This window comes from Lontra canadensis, unplaced genomic scaffold (genome assembly GCF_010015895.1).
Source record: "Lontra canadensis isolate GAN:19392208 unplaced genomic scaffold, GSC_riverotter_1.0 scaffold104, whole genome shotgun sequence".
Lineage (NCBI taxonomy): Eukaryota > Metazoa > Chordata > Mammalia > Carnivora > Mustelidae > Lontra > Lontra canadensis.
In genome coordinates this window covers 5,065,249-5,085,894 of record NW_022631098.1, presented here as the reverse complement: position 1 = coordinate 5,085,894, position 20,646 = coordinate 5,065,249, and the positions used below count along the sequence as shown (strand labels likewise).

General features: G+C 49.2%; 2 protein-coding genes across 3 annotated transcripts in view; one reads left to right on the top strand and one right to left on the bottom strand.

Annotated features, from left to right (window-relative positions):
- PPP2R1B (protein phosphatase 2 scaffold subunit Abeta) overlaps nt 1–1,395 on the top strand; it is a 32,682-nt gene extending 31,287 nt beyond the window's left edge. The window contains 2 exon segments of the mRNA XM_032838416.1: nt 1,176–1,226; nt 1,228–1,395. Of these exon segments, the coding sequence (XP_032694307.1) occupies nt 1,176–1,226; nt 1,228–1,359 (183 nt within the window). The 3' untranslated portion in view covers nt 1,360–1,395.
- A 3,037-nt stretch (nt 1,396–4,432) lies between these two features.
- The window catches only part of SIK2 (salt inducible kinase 2), a 124,252-nt gene continuing 108,038 nt past the window's right edge, over nt 4,433–20,646 (bottom strand). The window contains exons 9-15 of one of the 2 annotated variants that reach the window (XM_032838435.1): nt 17,129–17,293; nt 8,557–8,785; nt 7,791–8,075; nt 7,483–7,646; nt 6,705–6,812; nt 5,938–6,029; nt 4,433–5,252 (exon numbers count right to left, since the gene is read on the bottom strand). In XM_032838435.1, coding sequence (XP_032694326.1) covers nt 4,625–5,252; nt 5,938–6,029; nt 6,705–6,812; nt 7,483–7,646; nt 7,791–8,075; nt 8,557–8,785; nt 17,129–17,293 — 1,671 coding nt within the window. In that variant the 3' untranslated portion in view covers nt 4,433–4,624. Of the gene's footprint in view, nt 5,339–5,937; nt 6,030–6,704; nt 6,813–7,482; nt 7,647–7,790; nt 8,076–8,556; nt 8,786–17,128; nt 17,294–20,646 lie in introns of both variants that reach the window. The other variant, XM_032838436.1, reaches the window with a different exon arrangement.

Here is a 20,646-nt window from a genome sequence, read left to right as displayed (position 1 = left end):
CTGGGGTCCCGTTTCTCCACGATGTTCTTTTGTGCTTCTATTTCTCCTGCGCCCCTCTACCCACCCACTTTGCCTCTGAGAAGACAGAGTATTCAAAGTATGTTCATTGTTTTCTCTCTGAAAGTGTCTAATTTCACTCCTATTTGATGGACCTTGTCTGGAGAGAAATGTTATGCCCCTTCTGCAGCCGAGGCTCCCTTCCCGATTCTTCTTTGAGGGCTTCCTTTCGCGGCTCGGTCTGCGGGCCTGCAGCGCGGAGCCAAAGCCCTGCCGGCCGGCCCTCCGGCGTCAGGAAGGGTGTGTCCTTCCAGCGCGGGCTCCGCTAGGAAGTCGCCGAGTTGTGCGAGCGGGAGAAGTCCGCGCTCTGCCGGGAGCCGCCGCTGCTGTGGTCGGCCGGACCTGCAGGCAGGGCGGGCCGTGGGCTCCGTGTCTCTCGAGCCTGTTCTTGCGCGGCCGCCTGGGGGGCACCTGCCCCAGAGCCAGGCAGCTGCCAAGGGGAGAATACGGTTGTGGGGACGGTCACATCTACCCAGTGCTTAACTGAGGTGGGGGCTTTTAGATCGCTGTTGGCTCGTGGCGAGTCCGACGCTGCCGCGGAGGGGAAAGAGCAGCCAGGGAGAAGCCAGGAGCCCCGGGGCCGGCCCCAGCTCCGCCCGCACGGGCCCTGCGCGCCCTGCCGGCTCCCCTAGCCTCCCTCGAGCTCTGGTGGCCTCCGCTGTAAGAAGTGAGGACTGGAGGTGTCCGGCTCATTTCACACAATCTCCGTGTGAAATGTTCGGTGGTGGACGTACAAATACAAGCCTTTGCTCCTTGCAGACCGGCAGGCTGGCGGGGGCCGGGAGCGGTCGGCCGCACCCCCCGCCCCCAGTCTGCAGGAGGAGGTGCCCCGTGCTGCGGCAGCTGGCCCAGAGGGGGGCTCTGTGGTTAGTGACCCCCCCGCCCCTGGGGCCCCCAGGCAGGCGGGACCCTACAACTGAACTTGTCAGAGGGGACACATACATTTAAAGACTTTGTCCTGTTTTGACACAGAGGCAGACGGTGCTGCTCTTGTCTTCCACACACCACTCTGAAAGTTCTGTTAAAATTTCCAGAAGCCGCACAGCGATCAAAGACCCCTGCCTATGCAGTGACTCCAACTTACTACCTGTTCTCCAGTTTGTCCCTTTGATGTCTAGGCACACAGAGAGCGAGCGGCTCGGGTGGTTTCCGAGGAGACAGTAGAGGCAAGCCCGGTTCAGGGGTACAGACGCGGCCAAGGTAAGCTCCCCGCACGGGGAGACCACAACTGCCCCCGGGACCAGAGCGGTCAGAGTACCCTCGGTCTCATGGCTGGAGGAGGAATGTGGAAAAGAGATCTGAAGGATGAATTTCCTTTAAACCAAAAGGGTGCTTAGGTTTGACCTCTGACAGCCTTCCGTCACCCAGAGCCGCCAGTTCCCTCAGGGAACCCGCACGGGCCGCACTCCTGAGCCGCCGGAGCGCCCCCCCACCCCAGCACTTCCTAGCAGAGCATCCCCCCTCCTGCCAACTCCAAGCGCGCCCCTTCTCCGGTGCTAATGATAGTGGGCAGCGGGTCGGGGGGAGGCCCTCCCTCTCGGGGGGGGGGGGGCAGACCCCGCGCACCGGAGGGCCTCAGGAAACGGGCGCCTGGCAGGTCTTTATTTATGAGCAAGAGAGGGAGTCGACTTCCTCCTTCCTGGGAACAAAGTTTGATGTGGAAGGGAGGGGGTTTTGTCCCTGCCAGAACTTTCCTTCAGCGCCATGTCCTGGTCCTCCCCCCGGGGCCCCAGATGTGTGTCTCTGACTGGATAATGGAAACGGGGGGCTGTTGAAAGCCTTCTGCCCTAGGGTCAGCGTAGCTCCCCAGGGACTTGGCACGAGCCCGCCTGCCCTTCTGTCGTGGTAACGCACTCTACTTGCCTTACAGGGACCAGCACAATACTAGAGACACACTTGCCCAACTGGAAATTGCAGAACTAGTGCATTTTTCCCAAAGCAGAGACTAATACCCCTGGATTAAAAAAAGAACATAAAAAATAAAGTACCACACATATTGCACTTTTTGCCGAATGAAATTTTTACCTCACGTTCATCTCACCAAAGTCTCTTCAGAGGAGCCTGGTTTACAAGATAATAAAGCTAATGATTACTATACAGTAGTGTACACACTGCTTACGTGAAACAAACTGGAAAGAAAGTCATTATTTCAAAGTAGCCTCTCGTAAAAAGAGCAGTATACGAAGCCTTCTTAGTGTTGTTTTAGTGTGGTAGCTGCTCGGAAGTGTCCAGAGGTCCCTGGTCAGTGGACCGAGCCCTGGAGGTGATCCCACAGGGCTGGGAACACACTTGACTGATGGTCACCAGTCTCCTCTCACCAGTTTACCTTTCGGTAAAGACGGATCGTTACGGAATTTCCTGATTTCTGCTTGAAATGAGCAAAGCAAATAGCTTACACCCCCGGGTCTGACGTGCTGCTGGTCTGTCTGGTGTCTCCCACGCTGGCCCCTGCCGGGAGCTTCCCGCGGCAGCTCTAGGCCCTCCGCCCGCCACTGGCCTCTCCGCTGTGCCCTGGGCTCGCCTCACCAGTCAGCCGCCGCTCCAAGGCTTATGGCCTTTTGGGGGCGGGAGGGGAGGTGGGCAGGCCTCGGTGTCGGCCTGTGAGTACCATTCCTGCCGCCCCAGGTTCAGACTAGAAGGCATTTTAATTTCATAAACATGACAGTGCTTTTGTAGTATGTTTTGGAAAAATATCCTTTAGTTAAATCAAGCCCTATTTCATAACTGGCTTATTCTGCGAAGACTGAAAACAGATTAGAGATCTTAGTGAAAGGATGGCTTAAATGATGTTTAAGCATGAGGAGGAATAAACAATCCACGGAAGGAACAGAATTCATTCCTCCTGGATCTTCGTGAGCTGTTAAATCACAAGACGACGGTCCTCCAGGGCACCCTCTCTTGCTAAGGCCTGAATGCTCCCCCCAGCAGAGCACTTCTGTGGCACGTCCTGGCACCCACCAGAGCCGGGACACGCTTCTCACCTGCCTGGACACCCTCTACAACGAGGAAAGGCAACTTAAAGGTGTTTCTGGATGCAGCATGGTAGTGTCTCTCTGCTTTGTGCTTTGTGATGCTTTGTGCTTAGCGCATTCATCTGCTGCTAGGACAAGCCATTCTACAGGACAGAAACGGCAGTCTTTGTCAGTAACACTGGGTTTTTAACACTGGGCTTTTGCTGTCCGAGCGACAGGTTGTTACTTCTAGGTCTACGGTTAACTAGCTGGCGCGTTACTTACTTTTACTTACTCTGGTGAGAGAACTGTAAGAATTAAGGTTACATTTTCACTAGTCATAGCACGTGTTTTGACAGCTGATCCGCTAGGTGGTTAACACGTTTGTGGTTTTAAATATTGCTGTAATACTTGAACGTTTCGTTATAAGTCAGAACTTCTAAGGAAATTAAGAATGCGATTCCCACATGGTGGAAAACAAACTCTGAAGTGACTTTGGATTTAGCATTGACATAAATGGAAAACTGTTGGTTTCTACAGAAAAGAAAGAATTAAAGCATGATCTGTGGGGGGGAAAGGCACAGCACTACCACTTCACATGGGAGATCAAAGTTCATGTTTCTTGTCCTTGAAATTCCTAAGCCCTATGAAACTGTCCAAACATACAAAGCTCAATAAACTACTAGCGACACAGAAGGTAAAGTCAGAGTAGTTACTACATTTTAAAAGAGACGCTAGGTCCTCTGGAGATCAACCGTCCCAGACCAGCAGTTTTCACCAAAGACTCAGCCGGAAGAGCCCGTCTTCCCTTGGCCCAGGGCTGCTGCTCCCGAGGGCTCCTTGTGGCCTGCCCCTGCCTCCGCTGTGCTGGGTCTCGTGGTTCCACAGGTGACCGTGTTGGAGCCCTGAGTCCACTTTGCACCCCAGGAAACCTTCGGAAGAAGGAAGTCACTGCTCCCAAGTGGAGATGACTGCCCGTCCCAGGGGTCAGTGCCAGCTGTGACTTCGTGGCCCCAGAAACGAAGCTCACGTTCCACTTCTTTGCAGTGGTCTCGGGGACAGCCGGAAGCAGTGGCTTCAGACGGAGGACTTGATGACAAAGCACAGCTTTTCCTTTACTTCCTGTGCATCAAAGCCCATTACGTATCCTCGACTCGTGTAACAGAACGCGTGTTGCTCGGCTTCCGTGAAAAATCTGGTGTCCTGTTGTTCTGTTTTGGTTTCGCCCGTATCTAATGGCACAGTTTTTCCTGCTTCTACCACGGTTTCCCTCGATAACGAGTTGGTGGTGTTCTACAGAAAACCTAGGTCTGGATGTCGTCTGGATGTCGTCTCCTAAAAGCCTCTGTCAGTGCCTCCTGTGAGAGCGGCCTCCGCCTGCTGGAAGGGCAGGACTTCGGCTACCGCTCTGCTCTGCGCTGGCCGCAGAGGACTATGGTGGGACAGAGCCAGGAGAAAGAGACACGTGGCCCGGCCAGGCCCTCTGATTCCAGGTGGGCAACTTTTTCTCCATTTGGGAGAAGGCAGGAAAATAAGCTTTAAATGGAAAAGGCTGCAATAAAAATAGAAACACACATTCTTCCTTCACTGGACCCGCCTCACTTCCTGTGCGGAGGTTAGTTTACCAGGACGTAGCCACCGTGCTGCGGGTCCACAGCCTCCAGCATTTCACAATCGAAGAGTCCAGGGAACTCTGAGAGGGCTAGAGGGTCGTAGCTGGAGGGGGCCTCCTGCAGTCCCGAGTTCCGGGGACAGTCCTGCGCAGCCAGGCTGCTCTGTGGCGCCCCCTCCATGGGGTACTGGCAGGGAGCAGGGTAGTCTGGCTCCGGGGAGGCAGCCCCCGGCAGCTCGCAAGTCTGATAGGAGAACTGTAAGGGGGCTGGGGTGGCTCCGGCCTGCTGCGGGGGCGGCAGGGGTGGCGGCGGCGGCGGGGGCGGCTGCAGGTGCACGGCCAGCGGAGGAGCCCGGGGCCGGGGTGCTGAGGGCAGGGGTGGCAGCTGCATCTCCTGGAACTGGCTGACAAAGGGGCTGTACTGCATTTGCTCGGAAGCGGGCTCCAGCACGGGGCTCAGGGGCTGGGGCAGGCTGAAAGGCGGGGGCTGCGGGGACGGCGTGGACGTGTCCTGGCGGGGCAGGGGCAGCTGCTGACCGGGCGGCGGGTATGGGCTCTCTGCTATCTGCATCTGATTAAAGTAGGCCTGTAGCTGAGACTGTTTCTGGAGAAAGAGTCGCTTCTGTTGGAGTCTAAAGTGGCAACAGCAAAAGAAAGAATTTCAAATCTTCCTCAGTGATGGCAATTTTATATAAATCCAGGATCAGTCCTCCCACTTCTTTTCCGCAGCAGAAAAAACAAAAAACAACAAAAGAAATGGGGGTAGGAAGCAGCTGTGTCTGGTTTCATATACCTGACATTTTTGTCCCCCAATTCTGGTGGAACCCTTGGTGCTACAGTGAACACTAATTCATTTTCTCTGAGACCAAGTTTTTTTCCCTGTGAAGCGAGAGGCTGATTTCCTATCTGGAGTGTTTTAAAGCGGGATAACACCTGGCCTCTGGGGGGTGGCTGTAGGTTGACAGGACAGGGTACTTGTACATTGGCCAGGCTGCTTCTCCTAGAGAGGTGTGAGGACATGAATTACTGCAAGAGACGACAGAGGCCCTCCCTGCCGCAGAGCCCACTTACACTGCTGCAGGATGTGGATTCTGAAAGCTGGGTCTATTCGTAACCTAAAGGAGAACACTAGAAGGGAAAGAAAACAAACGCAGGCCTGCCATCTCCTGCCAGGCCCATCTCCCGTGAACAATGGACTGTCTGCATCGGTGATCAGGTCTTGAAACCTGTGTCCCAGTGGAGGTAAAAGCGCCGGCGAAAGAGGGGGGATCGTCTGGCTTCGTGAAATCCTCAACAAAGAATGGGACCCTCTCTCACCTGTGTTCCTGCAGCTGCTGCTCGAGGCTCCGAGGTGGCTCTTTACAGTACAGCTGACAGGTGTTCTGCGCTTTTGACAGAAGGCTGGGCTTCTGGGAGAGCAGAAAAAGAAGATGAGTGTGACAATATGAAGTCCTCTAGGATGAAGTCGCTGGACGGTCCCGTTTGCATGGAGGACAAGGCCAACTGTGTCCTCCCGAATCTCTGCAGGGTGAGGGCGTGGACACTCGCTCCCCGAGGTCCAGCAGCACTGGGGCAGCGGGCCTGTGCTGCCCCAGCTGGGACCGGCGTCCGCTTTTCCACTTCTCGGAGTCTAGAACTACAAGGCTCAGTGCGACGAAACACAATAGTGGAGGTAAATCTTGACAGCAAAGGCCACAGCATCCACTGAATGATGTGTACCATTTTTAAAGGTTTTCAGGCATTAATGTAAGAGCTGATAGTAAAATTTTATTGGATTGAGATTTCCATTTTATTATTCATTAACAAACATAAATTTAAAAGCAAAGAAACCAGGTTTCTCTTTCCTGCCGGTGGCTTTCTCCTTTCCTAGGGCCTGAGGACAGATCCTTTTCCGCTGCCCACAGAAGCATAAGGCTAAGTCTGAACGTGTTTCTAGAAACCTCGGGTCCTGAGTCAAAGCTGCCTGCTCACTGCGGAAAAAAGTAGCTACCCTAAAAAATTAACCAAGCAAAACCTGCTTCTGCTGTGCAGAAGAGTGGACTGTGGCCAAGCGCTGTGAGCATTAACAAGGGGGAGGGTCCCACCTGGAGTCTGTGGAGATACTGCGCCTCCAGGCTCTGGCGCGGGGAAAGCTGCGGACGCACGGTGCCGGGCACGGCAGAGACCGTCTTCTGCTGCTGAGAAACTTCCTCCTGAGGAGCAAGGGGGATGAAAACATTTTCAATTCTCCATGTGGAAGAAAGTTTCAATTCTTTGTTTAAGCACCTTCGTAAATGTCCAAGAGGAGCTCCCAACTCTAAGACATAAGACTCAAAGCTTTTCAATAATTAGTCAGCTGAGGGTTAATCACTTTGTAGTGAACGATTACCTAGTCGGTACTGTGGCAAAGGCTCTTGAGGTCACCAGGAGGCCCTGACCTTCATGTGGGCATCAAATGCTAGAATTTCCGTGATGCACTGAAAATAGGTTCAAAATAAAATGTGTTGGATAAAAGCAGTATTTTGGGGGTCATTTTTAGCATAACTACTCCACTTATGTAATGAAGTGGTAAGCTTTGCATTTATATCACTATCTTTGTGTGTGTGCTGGGGGAGGGGAGTTCAGTGACACTGACAGAAGTCCTTCATATAAAATCTGCCCTATGACCAACCACAGCTTCAGAGCGTCTACACCTCCTCATGGTACTAATCCCCAGGGACCAGTGTGGACAGGTCTAACCTGTTGGTGGCAGCGACAAGGAAAGCTTTCAGGCTGTGAGCGCTCCAAAATGACCTGTGTCCTGTCACCTCAAAGTGACAGGACACTCCTTCGGGACGAGGCCATGCCTCACACTCAGAGCCCCCATGGGAAGGGAGCACCCACCTGAGGGCAGCTGGCGGCGAGGTCCTGGAGCTGAGGGGCAGCAGGTGCCAAGTCCGGGTCTGCCTCTGGTCCGAGCTGTTCGTAGAGCAGCTGCACTTTGTTCAGTTCTAGGATTCCTTTGGTTCTGGCCAGATTCTGAAGATGTTGTCTAAATGCCACAATTCCTGAAGCAGAGAACAGTGACCCAACAATTTAAACGAGACACAAGGCCTTCCAGTGACCAGAGGCGTGAAACCGACATGGCCACAACCCCCTCAAGCCCGGCAGCAGGAGAGTGTGAGGAGCCTCAAGAGACAGTGGCCGGTCACCTTGGGTGAGGGAGGTATCCGACGCCCTGCGGCCCTCTCTGAAGCTCACTGGCGACCTGTTGTGGGCCTCTCGCTTCTGGGAGCTCAAAGCCTGCATGGCTGGGTTGGCAGGTCTCAGGCTGATGAAGGGAGACGTCATGCGTGGGGAGGGCGGATTGGCTAACATGATGTCCTTAAGGGAAGGGTTGTCCTCCAGAAAGTTCAGGTCCCTCTGAACAGACCCCATATCATACTCCGAGTCCACACTGTCAAGGGAGGGGTTGTCACTCATGGAGAAAATTTTCCCTTTAAGAGAAAAGTACAGAACAAAAACAAACCAAAAGGTCAGACCAACAGCAGACAGCAGCTCCTCTGAGCATGGGTACAGGACAGAACCGGCCTGAGTCTGCAAAGCTACGGCATCTGTAATCTCCAGTCTCCCGCCAAAACACCTTTCCAGAAACTTTTTACATGTCCATTTAATCAGCTTTGGGTATGTTCAGTGGGGAAAACCCCCCAAACCTGTGCCCTTAAGATCTCAGCCAGAGTCCCTGCTGGATGGCACAGCGCTCAGATGGTCTCGGCGGCTGGGGGAGCCAGCCCAGGGATGCCTCGTTCTCCTCTTCGGTGGCCGCTGAGCAGACCTGAGCCTAGAGCCTGCGACCGTGGGCCGGGAAGGCATAAGACGTAGGCGGCATTCTAAGCAGGGGTGTCATGACTGTTTCTTGGAGACTGGGGCAGGAGGGTGTGTTGTGCAGACGCAGTCCGGGGCTCCGGGGTACCCTACCTGAACCAGGCACCACGAGCATCTGATTGGTGACTTCTGACAGAGTGTGCCGTCTCTGCCCACTGCGTGTGGACTGGAACGCATCAAAGGCCTGGCTGGGGTCTTCCTCAGCCTCTCCCTCTGTTTCCAGCCCCTCATCGATGGAGGTCTCCATCATGTTGCTGGGCAACGACTGGCACCCCTTCCTCACCAGCACGGGCGGCACGGGGTCCAGCAGGCAGCCGTTTACCTGAATGTCACGGTGAGAGGAAATCATCATTTGCTGCTCTGCTGAGACGTTAAAAAAACCCACACAGGAAAAAATGTCAAGATTTGTGGTGAACTAGAAATTAAGTAAAATATTAAAAATGTACATATTTGTTACTGATGACAACATGTAGATTGGGCGTTAAGGCAAGTCAACTGCGGCTCTCAGAGACAGGGGCCCTTTATGACCCAAACTGGCACTGCCTCCCACGTTTCTCTGAGTCATCATTATTATAATAAACAATTTTTTTTAGTGGTTTCCAGATGAATAGGGATATAGTCGCTTGAGGCCTACCAGTTATTATTATTCTTTTTAAATAAGGGAAACGATGAGGGGGAGGAGGAGATAAAAAAATAAAAAACCTGCATGGCTAAGAAGAAAGAGTGGCCACTAGCATTCTTCTAATTTTCAACCACAAAACATTCTGGAAGGTTCTAGACAGACTTTTATGTTCATAATTTAAGTACCTGCCCATTTGATTTAGTCTTTAATTGGTTGTCTCTGCCTGGGCAATGGAAAAAGAAATCTTTAAAGACAGACTGATAGCACGAAAAGGAGTGAAAAAAATTGAAATGGCAAAGAGCCAAAGTCTTCCATTATAGAATAACAAATGACTCACAGCCCCAAAATTCCAGCAGAGGTTAATGAGCACCAGCGCACTGAACTCTCTCTCCTCCGGCAACACACACGGTATCCACAGCTCCTACCCCACGGGGTGAGCTCAGCGCAGCTCCTGAGCGAGCGAGAACTCTGCCCTCCCCTGCGGCTGCCAACCCAACCACCTCACGCAGGCAGAGCCGGCGGACAAAGGGGAGCTGTGGTCGCGAGTTCCGGCTGCCAAGAGCCCCAGCGACGAGGCAGTTCTTTACTTCATGACTGAAGCTGCCCCCCCCCCCCCCCCCCCCCCCCCCCCCCCCCCCCCCCCCCCCCCCCCCCCCCCCCCCCCCCCCCCCCCCCCCGCCCCGGAAACCAATCCGTTTTCTCCCAGGAATAGCTGCTCGGGGCCAGCCAGTCGCAGGACGTGGGTTCTCAGCGCTGCTCTCACCTGCGGTGCACCGGGTAGAGCTACTGCTTCTTTCGGAAGCACCAGAAGCTCATGTATGTGAGAGGTGACGTGGGACACCCCAGTGCCAGACACAGGACAAACTTGCCTCTTATGGCAACCAATCTGAAAGCACTGCAAGGGCCTTTATTTGGAGAGGGAGACTGTGGGTGACTCAGAGCTTTGTCTGCTGGGGGAGGGGACGCCTAGTCCAGAAAAACTCCTGTGGCTGCAGCCACTACTTGGATAAGGTGGCTCATGCATGACATGAGTTTTAAAGCGACAAGTGCACATTTAACAGGAAGCGTGGCCAATGCTTTCTTTCTACACGAAGACTGACCTTCCCCACATGGCACCAGAAACAAAAACTCTGAGATCTGGCCAGTGACTTTCAGGCTCCCGTTGGCCCTCCCCTAGGTAGGTGTCCCCTGTCTGGACACTCAGTAGTTGTAGGAAAGAATGGCTCTTGGGGAACTTCGATTTGTACCTATAGGTTCCTTAACTCTCTACTAACAGTTTTCTGAGAATAGCCAAGGAGGATTTAGAAATGAGTAAAGCAACAGAGAAAAAACTGGTATTGAGTAAGTATCCATTAAGCACCTTTACACTTTTTTTTTTAAAAGATGTTATTTGAGAGTAAGAGAGCGAGAGAGCACGAGCAGGGGGAGGGGCAGAGGGAGAGGCAGGCTCCCTGCTGAGCAGGAAGCACGATGCAGGGCTCGATCCCAGCACCCTGGGCTTATGACCTGAGCCTGAGGCACATGTGTAACTGCCTGAGCCCCCGGCGCCCCGCGTCATTGCACTCCTGTGGCCTGTTAGACTTGTACCAGCTATTTCTCACGGCACAGCCTTGCAACCAGGTTATTTTTTCCTGATAGAGGATAGTCCTCTTTTTTGGAGCACTCAGAAGACCTTGCAGTCCCCCTAAATTTACATTCTTTTCTTAAATTCTCTGCATATAAATTAGCTCCTTCCTCTAGACTACAACAGGGAATGATGGCTTTCATTTAAAAACATTTGCTCAATTCATTTTCATTCTGGGAAACAATGATCTGGTTTTGGTTTTTCAGATGCTGTTTGATGATGATTAAATCAGAAAGCACCGTGGGGGGCCCTCACTCATACACAGTTAATAGGTGTGAACACCATCAGCTGAAAGTTCATTTCCTGAAATAGGTGACAGTCACACCACCCTTGCCTGCCAATTTATCCAGTGTCTTGATAGAACAAATTCAGCCCTAGGATTTCGTGACTGATACTGGACTGATCTACCTATGTGACCTAAGCTACTAGCAGTGAGACTTTTGCTCTAGGACATACTCTAGGCTGACTGTAAATTACAGGGCCTCAAGACCCATGGGTGAAATGGACATTTTACAACACAATGTTTTTGTCTTTAAAGCTCAAATGATCACTTTTTTTTTTTTTTTTTAAGAGAGTGTGAGCATGGAGTGGGGGTGGGGTGGGCAGAGAGAGGTAGAGAGAATCCCAAGCAGACTCCTTGCAGAGCATGGAGCTCAACACCAAGCTCCATCTCAGGACCCTGAGAGCATGACCTGAGCTGAAATCAGGAGTTTACGCTCAACCAAATGAGCCACCCAGGCGCTCCTCGATCAATCACTCCCAGTAAGAGACCTCAATTCAATAGCCAATACACATGCGGAAATCACACGCTGAGAAACTCTGCCATGATTTAACACCTGAGTCCACCATGAAATACAAGATTCTAGCACAGAAGAAGAAGGATCGAATTCTTGTGTCTCAACCCCATCTCTCACCCCACCTCCTCTGCCACCAAATTTGTATATGGAAACCCCAGTCCCCAGTGTGACTGTATCTGGAGATACAGGGGCAGTGGTTAAACCAGGATGACAAGGCCAGAGCCCTGCCCTGGTAGCATCAGTGTCCTTAGAAGAAAAGATACCAGGAAGCTCCCACGTGAGCAGAGAGCAGATGCCAGGGGAGGAGGAAGAGAGAAGGCAGTCCTCCTCTATAAGCCAGGAAAGTGTCCTCACCAGAAATAAAATTGGTCACAACCTTCATCTCCATCTTCAATTTTTAGCTTCCAGAACTGTGAGGAAATAGATTTCTGCAGCTTAGCCCCCCCAGCCTGTGGTATTGTGTTACGGTGACCTGAGCTGACGAAGACAGCAGACCAGTGCCCGGTATCAGCCAGTGAACCTGGGGGCTGAGAGTGTCTTACTTCCCGCGCATCCTCAGCGCTGGGCAGGCTGGGCACGTCCTGAGGCGGTGCGGGCCGAGCCTCAGCGCCACCCTTTCCCAGCAGACTGTTGAGTTTCTGTAAAGCTCAGTTTCTCTCACGTGTACAGTGGCTATTGGGGAAGACTAACTAAAATATTGTATCCCGGGGCGCGTGGGTGGCTCAGTGGGTTAAAGCCTCTGCCTTCAGCTCAGGTCATGATCCTAGGGTCCTGGGATCGAGCCCCACATCGGGCTCTCTGCTCCGCAGGGAGCCTGCTTCCTCCTCTCTCTCTGCCTGCCTCTCTGCCTACTTGTGATCTCTGTCTGTCAAATAAATAAATAAAATCTTTATAAAAAAACAAACAAAAAAATAAAATAACGTATCCCTTACTCTTATTTCCTGACCAAAAAGAATGCTTTATAACAATAACAATTTTAAAGGCAGGAGAATAAAATTACCCCATATTCTTTTAAAGCATTTTTTACCATCTTGAGGAAAATGAAAATAAACAGATAACCAGGTGAGAAAGAAGGAACTGGATAATCCCAATTCTAGAAATTTATCCTGAGGAATTAATCAGAGGCACAGAGATTTAAACACAAGGACATTTACCTGAGGCACATTTAAGGATGCCAAAAAAATTTAAAGTACCTGATGGCCAAAATAGTAATTAAATATGGGTTTATCTAATACAATGTATTAGGCACTACTAACTTACACTTTCCAATTTCATAATCTAGAAAAAGGCACATGATGTTACATTATGTAAATGCAACATACAAAATTACATAGAATATAATTTTGGAGTGCCTGGGTGGCTCAGTGGGTTAAGCCTCTGCCTTTGGCTCAAAGTCCTGAGATTGAGCCCCACATCGGGTTCTCTGCTTAATGGGGAGCCTTCTTTCCCCCCTCCCTCTGCCTGCTTCTCTGCCTACTTGTGATCTCTGTCAAATATATAAATAAAATCTTAAAAAAAAATTAAAAAAAAAAAGAATATAGCATAATTTTGTTTTAACAAGTCTACCTACTGACTGAGCTACCCTACACTCACCTACCCACCCATCTATAATCCTCTCTTAGGAATGTTTCAAATTATGCCCATATTTGGGTAGTGGGATTATGAATAATTTTTCCTTTATCCCTCTCTGAATTTTCCATGTGTGATTCTGACTGGTTTTATTTTTTCAATTATAAATTAAAAATTCAAATTCAGAAGTAAAAGTGTTAATTGTCTCCCTTTTACAAAGCCTTAGGGGTACATCCTTTTCAGACCTACTCTTATTTTAGAGGAAACAGACCTGGGACACGTTTATTTTCCCAGCTCAGTTACCCAGCTATGAAAAAGCCTGGGAAATCCTTTTATTATAATTTCTAGTACAATGTTAAAAGTGATTAAGAGGGGCGCCTGGGTGGCTCAGTGGGTTAAAGCCTCTGCCTTCGGCTCAGGTCATGATCCCAGGGTCCTGGGATCGAGCCCCACATCGGGCTCTCTGCTCAGCGGGGAGCCTGCTTCCTCCTCTCTCTCTGCTTGCCTCTCTGCCTACCTGTGATCTCTGTCAGATAAGTAAATAAAATCTTAAAAAAAAAAAAAGTGATTAAGATATGTGTGTGTGTGTGTGTGTGTGTGTGTATAAATGGCGTTCTTCCTACATCCAAAGAAAATGAAGACACTAACTCAGGAAGGTATCAGGGCTGCCACAGCCAAGACATGGAAACAACGTTAAGTGTCCACAAACAGATGAACAGATCAACAAGTTGTGCTATTTGTACACAACAGGAATATTACTCAGCCACAAAAAAACAAGGAAATCCTACCATTTGCAACAACAGGGATGGATCTGGAAGGCATTATGATTGGTGAAGTCAGTCAGGGCAAGACAGTACCCTATGATGTCACTCAGATGTGGAATTGAAAAAACGAGAAGAACGGAAGCATGCTCACAGAAACAGATCAGATGTGTGGGCACCAGAGGCCGAGGGCGGAGGGAGGGGGCACTGCAGGAAGGTGAGGCACAAGCCTCAGGTGGTAAGCAAGCACCAGAGATGTCACGTCTGCCATGATGACTACAGCTGCTGCTGCGTAGGACACATAGGTCAGGTGTAAGACAATAAATCCTAAGAGTTCTCATCAAAAGGAAATATTTTTCTTCTTTCTTTTCTTCTCTCTTTATTGAATCTTTGCGAGAAGATGGACGTTGGCTGAACCTGCGGTGGTGGTACGTGTGATCAAACCATCAGACTGTACACCCTGAACGTACACAATGATGCATGTCAATTACTTCTCAATAAAACTGGAAAGAAACTGGTTACCCTCAAAGAAACCCTTAAAAGAGAAAGACTGCCTCTAGAGGGTTTGTGCACCTGCCCCCCCAACATGGTCTGTCACGGGGTGGGGGGTCTCAGTTCTGCTCAGAGTTGGGTAGCGGTCTCAGGTGGTAGTTTTTGGAGGAGCCCCAAACCAATGTTTCAAGACAGACTCCCTAAAGGATTTTACTGACGGTTTAAAGGCTTCCGCAAGAAAAGGAGAGGTAAAATCTCTGTGATGGCAATACCTGCCACCAACTGGGAGTAGAAATGAATGAACAATACATTCATTTAGGAAGCATCTTGTAGAAGACAGAAGTGGGTGTCCCAGTAAATGCGAGTGAGGCACTGTGAACCACAGAGCTGTGGCCCTCCAGCTCCGTGCGTGTGCATTCATTGACGGGCCCCCAAAGGGGGTCCTAGGGAGGGAAGAGGGATCAGCATTTTCCCTGACATCAACAAAATAGTCCACAGCTAAGACCAGTGGATGTGAGTGGCCTGGCCGAGGGCCCGCGGAGCCCTGCCGTTGTAGGTGGCCGGGTCCGGCGCGTTCCTGCTGTTCCTACAAATGCAAATACCGCATCTAGCTCCTGCCTTTATCTTTCACAAAATCATTCATTTCCTGTCTGTTTCCTAGTTACGGTAACAATCACAAGCTTTAAAAATAGCTTGCCCTATATAATACAGCAGACAGTGCCCAATCTGTATTTCAAGCCTGATGCCCTCACAGATAAGCTTTCAGCAGAATGCATTTTAATTTTTTCAACGGAATTAGATCTTAAAAATAAATGAATTATGTTGTCCCAATTTATAGCTTAATTTCTAGGTGAGAATGTGAAAGTCAATGAGGTGACTGAACATCGTCTAGGCAACCACAGGCAGAGAAAATAGACTGTCCGTGGGAAGTGGCCTCGTCCTCGGGGACATGGACATGAACTCACCGTCACCAACTCAGCTTGACACGTGACAGTGCAGACTGGCCTCAAGCTGCCCTGACTATGGTTTAGCTAAACACATTACCTAACCTGTGAATCAGCTCGACCTCCAGACATACTGGTATGAGTTTGGACTTCGTTTCTCTGGACCCGAACAGTCGATCCATTTTGGCTGCACAATCTCACATCGCCCCCTCCCCTGAAGTTTCCCGAGCGCTAGCCCAGTGCAGGCCCTCGTCGTCTCCCCTCTGGGCACACTGCTCGAAGCCGCCACTGCCCCTGTCCCCATCCAACGCAGGCTATGGACCTTCCGGCTAATTTCTGAAGCACAACGTGCATTTGACGGCTTCCTTGACCAAAAACCTTCACTTGTTTCCTCCTATGCTGAAGAAGTCCCTGTGAAACCCTCTCTTGACAACCCTGGCACGCGTCCTCCTGCCGCGGATGGCAGCCCGGAGGAAAAGCCGGTGTTCTCGGGCTCGCCGTTCAAAGCAGAGCTGCTCGTCTTCACTTCACCCAACCCCCCTCCATCTCCCCTCTTCCTCACACACACACGGGGCTACTGCTTTTAGACGGACTTAAGTTTCCCTGACATCTGCTTGCTCAGACTTTCCCTTTCACCAAAACGCCGTCCGCCCCTATTCTGCGCACCCCTCAATTCCCAGCTCTGACAGTTAACCCACACCTTCCTGATCAGACCAGCTAAGAGCATCTTCCCCTGCTTCCTCCCAGGCTTGTCGCACTTGGATTTACATTTCTTTAAGGGACTGATGGTATTTGTCAATTTAGTCATCACCTGGCACAGTGTCTGTAGTTACCATGTCTCCTCTGCTAGACTATCAACTTGGAGGCAAAACTCATGTCTGAATTATCCTTTCATCACCTAAAGAAGCTAAAAAGACAGGAAACCAATAATGAGTGTTTACAATACACCGAGAATCTCACACGCACGATCTCAACCCTCCCGAGAGGCTCACAGAGTTGGGTATTCTTGTTTTACAGAGCACAGAGGTTCGAAGCAGTCACCCCACCCAAGTTCACAACCGGTGGAGAACAGAGACTACTCTGAACACATTCCAAGGCCTGCCCATTAACACAAGCCTCTGGACACCACTTGAGGCTAAGTAGATAGAACGCAGATGAATAAGCACCCCCTACGTGAGAGAAGCTATCATCATCTATGTGCTACAAGCCAACTTCACGCAGGATACGAGGATAAACTTATCTCCATCACGTATACTCAAACGGACGAAAACAAAACACTGAACAGGGGCGCCTGGGTGGCTCAGTCGGTTAAGGGTCTGCCGTCAGTTCAGGTCACGATCCCACGGTCCCTGCTTCTCCCTCTGCCCCTCCTCCTGCTTGTGCTTTCTCTCTCTCTCTCTCTAATAAATAAATAAAACCTTAAAATAAAATTGAACCAAACAAGACGGCCCATCACTTTGTAGCTGCAGCCCGCGCGCAGATAAGAGGCAATGATAACATACAAAGCCCAACTCTGCACAAAAATTACTTTTGTTTTCAGAATAACAATTTTTTTTAATCCCACACCTAAGAGGGATCTAGAAACCTGAAGAGGGAAGGGACTGGTTAAGGAAAGGGAAAGAAGGATTTTGGAAAGTACATAGAAGGTCTAAAGAGTTATGCAACAGCCACAACGATAAGAGGACGAGGAGAGCCAAGTTTAGCCTGGATATTTTTCTCAGGTCTTCTGCACAAAAACAACACTCCTGAATGACTTAAGGAAATGACAAAGGTCAACAAAGCCAAAGTACAACACTCGTGGACCAAAGCAAGGGCCTGGCCAACCAGCAAGCTCAGTCTTTCAAACACGTCCGTACCTTTGGCGTGTCGACACACTCTTCTTCCATAAACGCTGCTTCCGCCTGGCAGCCGGATGCTGGGAATGAAAAGGCCTCCACGTTGGACGCCTGTGGGAGGAGGGCGGACCGCATCAGCCGCACGCTGGGTGCATGCACGGTCACCGGCAGCCCCACCGTTTGTGCCTGAAAATATGGGAAGAACAGTTTGGAAACGTTACTACTTTCCATACAAAAATACAAAATTGTTGGAGTAAAATAACTCTTCCTGGTAAACTAAAGAATAAGCCGTTATTTGTTGAAACCTCTGAAAAAATTTGATAAACATATATATGTGGTACAGGTACCATGTAAGGCAGACTGTTCTTTCCTATTCCGCAAGGAGGTGCCTAACTTTCACACAGACAAGAAAGCTGGTTTCTGCAAAGAGCCTAAGAATGCTGTTCAACAAACATATATTGTCTATATTCTTAAATATATCACCATGGAAAGACATAAAGAATAGAAAAGTTCCCATGTCTCGGAGCGCAGAATGGAACCAGGGGTGCGTGCGTGCGTGCGCGCACACACACACACACGATGTCTATATTCTTAAATATATCACCGTGGAAAGATATAAAGAATAGAAAAGTTCCCGTGTCTCAGAGCTCAGAATGGAATCGGGTGCGCACACATGTAGACACACACACACACACACACACACACACACTCTCTCTCTCTCTTTCTCTCTCTCTTACCCGGAACACAAAGTGTACTGAGGTTTGTATTTCTGGTGGGGGGAGATGGTGTGTATTTCCTGACAAGGATATGTGTGCAGAGGAAGAAATGAAGTGGCAGAGAAGTGGCGGTTACTTGGAGGTGACAGGGGTATCCTCCTTCCAAGGAGGTGCAGAAAACGAACATAGCCTGTTGGCCCAGCGGAAAGCGAGATGCTTATTGCCGAGCAATTTATGTTTCTGAAGTGAACCTACTGGAGAAAGCTCCAGATGGTTTTAAGCCCATTTTCATGTCTCATTTGTTAACAATGCTAAGTAAACAAAAATTACAAACTCCTCTTTTAAAAAATCACATAGGTGTGCCTGGGTGGCTCAGGTAGTTGGAGCATCTGACTATTGGTTTTGGCTTAGGTCATGATCTCAGGGTCGTGGGATCGAGCCCTAAGTCAGGCTTTGTGCTAAGCGGGGAGTCTGCTTCCCCTCTGTATCTCCCTCCACTCCCATTCTCTCTCAGTGTCAAATAAATAAATCTTTAAAAATATAATGAAAAAAAATCATATAACAGAATCTTTCTTTAGGACAACTGGAAAGGATTCGATTTGAGGTTTTTTGGGGGCAAGGATTGATTTTAAAGATGAAATTACGGGATAATCCTTCCCTCCCGTCTCTTCAAAGCTAGTAGAATAATTTATTAATGTCTTTTGAACATAATGGATACTGTGAAACATCTGAGGGAACATACTGGTGTCTAAAAGGCAGCGGAATGGCCTATTTTTTTCCCTGCTATAATAAAGGGACATAGGGTGGGGAGTTTTAAATTCAAACAAAAGGAATGATATTGGTATGATTTTAGCTTCTCTCCTCCGGAGACCTGGGTGTGAGTCCTGGCTCCATCCCGAACTGTGTGAACTACCCCAACCTCTCTGAGGCCCATTTTCTTTACCCAGAAAAGGGCACAATGCCTATTCCACAGTGAAGTCCGGATTGCAAAAGGTAACATGAAAGGTCGTTCATTTAGTCATGTTAATTCTGCCCTTCTCCTTCCTTCCAAAGTCGTGAAAAGATCACAGGGATTAGTCTGCAAATGCATAATTCTGTTCTCAGTTATCGTCTAATAGTTCTCCGTTAAGATTTTGGGTGGATGGTTTTCGACGATGGGGGGGTACGTTAGAAATGCACCTTCTATTTGAATATACTTTGAATATATTTAGAATATAACTTATGTTTGGTACAGTCCAACATTAACATCATGTGATGTTAACAAGATGTGCTGTGTGAGACAAGGAGTAAAGTAGCAATAGCCAAGTGTTGGTATCATATGGATGGTAAAATCGGAAAAAAAAAGTACACTGTGAACAACACTGAGCATGATAAAGAAAAGGCTTTTCTTACATCATCATTCCTCACTCTTATTTCCTGGGCTACTTTTGAGGCTAAACAACTCCTTTTTCCTTTCAAGTGTTAGTCATTTAATTTTAAGTCATTAATTAGTCATTAATTTTTAAGTCCTCATGTCATAAAGTAGAATGTAAAGTTTCCAATAAAGTATATTTCGTGCGTTCTTCTTACCCTTATCATCAGCTTTTCAATCAAAGGATAGAGCTGAACTTTAATTTCTGGTTCCCAAATCTATTAGGCTGCTGCTCGTGTGCAGCAAAATAATTTAATTTATTAGGGCAAAGAATTATTTAAAGATATTGCACTGGAAATGAGGTACTAACGTGATAACGAGGGTATGCTGTTCCTTCTCTGTTTCTGCCCCATCAGCTGTGACTTTTCAAATGGCAGGGTCATGCTATGCCAGACCAAGCGTAACACACTTTCCTTGACAAATTTCACGTCCAATCTGGGCTACAGCAACAACTTACTGCGAGCCTGCTATGGTGAGAGGAGGAACACATTTTATGGTGACAACCACTTCATAGGAAACAGGATGATAGATGTTGTTGTTGTTGTTGTTGTTTTTTCCGGATTCTTGTAATCACTGAAGGGATTAAAGGAGTCTTTCTGGAACGAGGTAGGGTGAAAATATTCAAATGGCATGCTCTGCACTGGAGCGTGGACTAGAGAATATGCCATTTTAATGCACGGATGGACGACTAACATCCCAAGGAAGCTGACCTCACTAGTTTCTTCAAGAGTGGCGATAGACCACGCCCACGTCCACACAATGGACACTGCCAAACATCTGAAGGAACATACTAGTGTCTAAAAGGCAGAGGAATGGCCTATTTTTCCCCTGCTATAATCACCTGACGGGATATACGGTGGTGAGTTTTAAATTCAAACAAAAAGAAACGATATTGGTATGATTTTAGCTTCTCTCCTCCAGAGACCTGGGTGTGAGTCCTTTAATTAACTGTAATGACTTTTTAGACCATGTATTTATTGTCTTGAATCTGATTTTGCATTTGTCTTCTTCTGATTTTGCATTTTTTAGAATAACCATTACAATGAAAATAATGTTTTCTCCTATGGGAAAATCTTTACTGCTCCAATAGGAATGTGCTGGTTAGGGACAGAATTGTGTGTTGCTGCCGCCCCCCTTCCATCTGTGTCTTAAAGCCCTAACCCCCAGCAACTGTATTTGGACAGAGAGCCTTTCAGGAAGTAATAAGGAAATACGAAGTCCTAAGGGTGGGCTCCCAACCTGACAGGACTAGTGTCCCTCTAAGATGGGGTGAAACACCAGACATCTCTCTCTCTGCACGTGCAGAGGAAAGGCTGCATGAGGGCACACTGAGTAGGCAGCTGAGAGTTCGCACCAGAAGTTCATCTTGCTGGTACCTTGACCTTGGACTTCCAGTGTCCAGAACTGTGGGA